This window comes from Mandrillus leucophaeus, unplaced genomic scaffold (genome assembly GCF_000951045.1).
Source record: "Mandrillus leucophaeus isolate KB7577 unplaced genomic scaffold, Mleu.le_1.0 Scaffold241, whole genome shotgun sequence".
Taxonomy (NCBI): domain Eukaryota; kingdom Metazoa; phylum Chordata; class Mammalia; order Primates; family Cercopithecidae; genus Mandrillus; species Mandrillus leucophaeus.
In genome coordinates this window covers 3,049,645-3,054,917 of record NW_012102488.1, presented here as the reverse complement: position 1 = coordinate 3,054,917, position 5,273 = coordinate 3,049,645, and the positions used below count along the sequence as shown (strand labels likewise).

The 5,273-nt window shown below is 40.5% G+C and overlaps 1 protein-coding gene across 2 annotated transcripts in view; it reads right to left on the bottom strand.

Annotated features, from left to right (window-relative positions):
* Positions 1 to 608: 608 nt before the first annotated feature.
* The window catches only part of HYKK (hydroxylysine kinase), a 29,352-nt gene continuing 24,687 nt past the window's right edge, over positions 609 to 5,273 (bottom strand). Inside the window, exon 5 of one of the 2 annotated variants that reach the window (XM_011982710.1) lies at positions 609 to 682. In XM_011982710.1, the coding sequence (XP_011838100.1) occupies positions 681 to 682 (2 nt within the window). In that variant the 3' untranslated portion in view covers positions 609 to 680. Of the gene's footprint in view, positions 683 to 4,221; positions 4,683 to 5,273 lie in introns of those variants that run through there. The other variant, XM_011982709.1, reaches the window with a different exon arrangement.

Here is a 5,273-nt window from a genome sequence, read left to right as displayed (position 1 = left end):
GCCCAGTTCTTGCATGTCTTCCTTATCAAGTTTTTTCTTTTTAGACCCCTGCCTTCTTCCTAAAAATAGAAGCCGTTAATTTGGAAAGGAATCTGACTGCTTTCCCTTTACTATTTTTGGTTAATAAATTCTGTCTTTCTATCATACCTCACCCTTGTCAATTGGACTCTTAAGAAACGAGTGTTCGGTTACACAGTGATTGAGTCTCTCCCAGGCATCAAATCTCTCCCAGCCTTAAAGTCTTCCTAGCTGAGGCCCCAGCACTGGAGAGCAGAGACAAACTGTCCCAGGGCCTGTCTGAATTCATGACTGCCAGAAACCATAAGCTAATAAAATGATTAAAGTTTTAAGCCACAATTTTTTTGGTCATCACAGAGCAATATATGTAACCAGAGTTCTTATCTGCCTACATAATACGAAGTGCAGAGGTTAGGGAGACTAAGAACACCAGAAAGTAAAGGTGTGTTGTAGTCCAGGGGGGTTAAAAGCCTGGACAGAAGGCACTAGCAAGAGCAAAGAGTCTTTGCCAGACATACAGTATTAATTCCTAAATCTGGAACTGGGTTTTCTCCACGTTGTTTGAAAGGACCAGGACCTGGCACTTGTAGTGGTGTGTTCATTCTTACAGTTTATTCAACAAATCTTTACTGGGTCTTCTAGGGGCCTGGCATGGTGCTAGGTCCTGAAGGTAAAGTAAAATAAATGTTTAATTTATGCATTGTATTAGGGTTCTCCAGAGAAACCGAATCAATGGGATGGATGGATGCATAGGTAGACAGACAGGAGGGGATTTATTATGGAACTAAATTATGGAGGCTAAGAAGTCCCACGATTGCTCTCTGTTAGCTGAAGAACCAGTGAAGCCAATTGTGTGATTCAGTTTGAGTCTAAAGGCTGGAGAACAAAGGAGATGATGGTGTAACTCTCAGTCTGATGCTGAGGACCTAAGAACCCTCTGAGGGGCTGCTGGTTAAGTCCTGGAGTTTGAAGGCCAAGAACCTGGAGTTTTGCTATCTGAGGGCAAGAAAAGATGGTTGTCCCAGGAGAGAGACTGAATCCATCTTTCCTTTGTCTTTTTGTTCTATCCAGACCTTCAACAGATTGGATGGTGCCCACCCATATTGGTGAGGGGGATCTTCCTTACTCAGCTACTGATTCAAATGCCAGTCTCTTCTGGAAACTTCTACACAGACATGCTCAGGAATAATGCTTTGCTACCTATCTCTGTGTCCCTTAATCCAGGCAAGTTGACACCTAAAACTAACCATCACAGCCACCAAAGAGTTTATATAAACCACATGAAATTGATTGATTGGAGACAAGTTAGAACAAACACCAAATAGTAAAATATCAATGTAATGCAGCATATAAACATCTAAACAGTGGTCAGCAATATCTGCATTAGGAATTGCGTGAAAGGAAATCTATGTTAGTAGGAGCAATCAAGAGGGAAATCTATAGAGTTTCATCAATTCAGAGGATCAACACTGGTCTGAAAGTGAAACCCAAGTTTCAGTCCATTTTTCTGGTTCCTAGTTTTTAGCTTGAGTGGTCAACCTAGATAAACACCACAATCCCTTAAATTTGAGAAACGTAAGTGCTTTCATGTGAATGATCTCATTTGTTCCTCCTGTGTGTGAGTGTGTGTGTGTGTGTGCAGCAGGGACAGGAAAGGAGGGAGAGGGAGAGAAAGTAGCATGGAACTTTGTGGTAGTGAAGAGCATGGTCTGCATCAGAAAGACCTGATTTAAGCCCTAGCTCTCTTTGAGCAAATTATTTTTACTTTTTCAGCTGCTATTTTCTTATTTGAAAATGAGAATTAATTATAACAGTACTTCCCTCATGGGTTTGTTGTAAAAATTGAGTAAGCTAATGTGTGTAAAATACTTCAGTGCTGAATAAATGTTGGCTTTTATTATATATTGTTAAAAAACAGCACAGGCTGGGTATGATAGCTCACGCCTGTAATCCTAGCATTTAGGGAGGCCAAGGCAGGAGGATTGCTTGAGTCCAGGGGTTTGAGACTAGCCTGGGCAACATAGTGAGGCCTTATCTCTACAAAATAAAATAAATTAGCCAGGCATGGTGGCACATGCCTGTACTCCTAGCTACTCAGGAGGCTGAGGTGGGAGGATTGCTTGAGCTCAGGAGGTAGAGGTTACAGTGAGCTGTGATCACACCACTGCACTCCAGCGTGGGTGACTGAGACCCTGTCTCAAACAAAAAAAAAACAAAAGAAAAACCCCCCAAAATTCAGGAAAGACAGAGATTCCTAAAATTCTACGATTCTAAAAACCAGTAGGGCTCACTGAATATAAGAGAGGCAAGCAAAAAATTACTCCAATATTTTGAGTTTGGGTAACCTGGAATATGGTTCATTTATTGAGTAAATAGTTACTGAGTCCTATGTGTTACACTGTGTTAAGCACTTGGCACTGTTCTCTCATGAAATTCTCACAATGAACTCTGTTAACTGTATGAGATAGGTATTACCCCAATCTCTACAAAAATTTAAAGAATTAGCTGGGCATGGTGGCACATGCCTGAAGTCCTAGCTACTAGGGAGGCTGAGGTGGGAGGATCACCTGGGCCCAGGAGGTTGAGGCTGCAGTGAAACCCTGTCCCCCTGCCCTCAAAAAAAAAAAAAGAAAAAAAAAAAGAAATGAAATGAAATCAAGGGACAAAGAAGTGAAAAATGAACCATATAAGACAATTTAGAGAAATATCTACTTTGGGAAGACTAGGTAGGTAGACAGAAAGATGGAGATAGGATCAATGCCTGTTCATATATATAGAAAGATAACTATTGAGTGTTTGAATGGCCAGGGTTCTAGGCTTGAGTCATCTGTAGACAATGAATAGTTGAAACCATAAGAATAGTAAACAGCCATTTACTAAATCATACTAAAGGAGACATGAAGAGAAACCAGTGAAGGAAACACAGTGGGATACCTTCAGCCAAGTATACAGTGAGCTTCAGTCTACCCAATCTACTTCATAGTCATCCAAAAAGAAATTATAGAGAATTAAAATATATACGCTTAAGGAGGTTCCTGGTATCAGTCTGAAAGGAACCATTATATTTGGGTAGGTGAGGGGTTAGTGGCCTTGCCTGGATGTCATTATTTGCTTCCTTGCAGTTCCCAGGGTCTTCCAGCATCTGTCTCTGGAGTTCCAGTTTCAACCACCCTCTCAGACAAGTTAAAATTTTTTCTCCAAGAATGCTGCCTGTGGCCGGGCGTGGTGGCTGACGCCTATAATCCCAGCACTTTGGGAGGCTGAGGTGGGTGGATCACAGGGTCAGGAGTTCAAGACCAGCCTGGCCAACATAGTGAAACCCCGTCTCTACTAAAAAATACAAAAAATAAGCCTGGCGTGGTGGCGGGCGCCTGTAATCCCACCTACTCAGGAGGCTGAGGCAGGAGAACTGCCTGAACCTGGGAAGTGGAGGTTGCAGTGCCGAAATTGCCATTGCACTCCAGCCCGGGCAATAGTGTGAGACTCTGTCTCAAAAAAAAAAGAAAGCTGTCTGTGCTTTCTCCTAAAGCATCTTAGTGTGTGCCTTCTCCATCCTTCTAGCACACATTTATTTTCAAATATTTTTAAAGACCTCTCTGTAGGAAAGGCACTATAATAGCAGGTGTGATAAGAAGGGATGAGAAGACAAAAATAAGTTTTACATGGTCTCTGCCCTCAATAGCTCTCAGGCAAGATGACTGCACAACCATGATCCATTATGCAAAGTGATGGGCCATGAAAAAGACACAGTGCACTGGGATTTGAGAGAAAGGACAGATCAGAGGAGGTTTCATAGAACTGCTAGTATGTTATCTAGGTCAGTATGTTATGTCCAGATATTTAAAATATGTCAATATATCTGTATGTATATATTATTTTAAAAATTAAAAACAGTCATTAATCTCAGGACTGGAATAGATCTTGTGAGATTATCTGATTCAAAATGGTATCATATGTGTTTATAGACATGGCAGGTGAGACTCACAGAAAAATATGCTTGCTCGTGGTACTTTTGTGAATTTTAAAAAATTGTCATGAGATTGCTTGAAGACCTTAGGGATTTCATGTGCTCTGTCATATTCAGAATTGATCCATTCCATCAATTGATTTTTAACTATACAGGAAAATCCTTCCTAAAATTTGATTGGGCCCTATTGTAATTACCCACATTAAAGTGAACTTTTAGTCACATGGAGATCTCAGTCACATGGAGATCCCAGATTCATAGGATTTGGCAGTTTCAAACCAGATTTCTTCTACAGCTTTCTGACCCATGTCAAACATTTGCTGTAAGTGTTTCCACCCGGTTTTTGCAGTAACCATGAAATAATCTTTGTTCTCTGGGTATAGCTGGCAAGAGTATGCAGCCATGACAAGTGACTGGCAAAAACGACTGCATACAAGTAAAAACAAAGCACCCTTCTCTACAGCTGTCAGTGGGGTGATGCTTTCAAATCCTGCAAGGACATGGCCTCCTACTTGTATAGGAGTTTTGCTTTCAATCATCATGTACATGATGGTAATTGCCAGTTCAAACACATAGTAGCCATAGCTCATGTCATCAAAGTCTAAAATCCCAGACACTTGATATTCAGCATTTCCAGAGGCTGACTTGCTGGACTCTATTAAAATATTATGGTCATTAAGATCTCCATGATTGATACCTGAAAATAGAAAAATCACATAAAAATAGTTATTGAATATTCCAATTTATTCCCCTTCCATTTCTCTTTCATAGGCAAAGCCATTCAGATAATTTGATGAGCAGTCAGAGATAAAGGGCCAAGCCCTATTTTTCTTGAAGTAAAATAATTTCATCTGAAAATAATAAAAGCAGTTAATTTGGGGTGGTTGTTTTGCTTTTCATCAATACAAGGCCAGAAGATGGAGACTGCAGTCACTACAAATACCTGATTTTGGCTATTAAAAGAGTAAAGTGAAAAGAACTGCTCAAACCCAGAAATGTTTAAAAAGAATAGAAACATATTCATATTGTTAGAAGAAACAAAGAGTCCTAGAATGAACCAGATTTACCTTTATTTTCATCTAGGATTTTATTTTATTTTTATTCTTTGAGATAGAGTCTCACTGTGTTGCCCAGCTGGAGTACCCTGGCACAATCTTGGCTCACTGCAACCTCCATCTCCTGGGTTCAAGCAATTCTCCTGCCTCAGCCTCCTGAGTAGCTCAATTACAGGCGTGTGCCACCACACCCAGCTAATTTTTATATTTTTAGTAGAGACAGGGTTTCACCA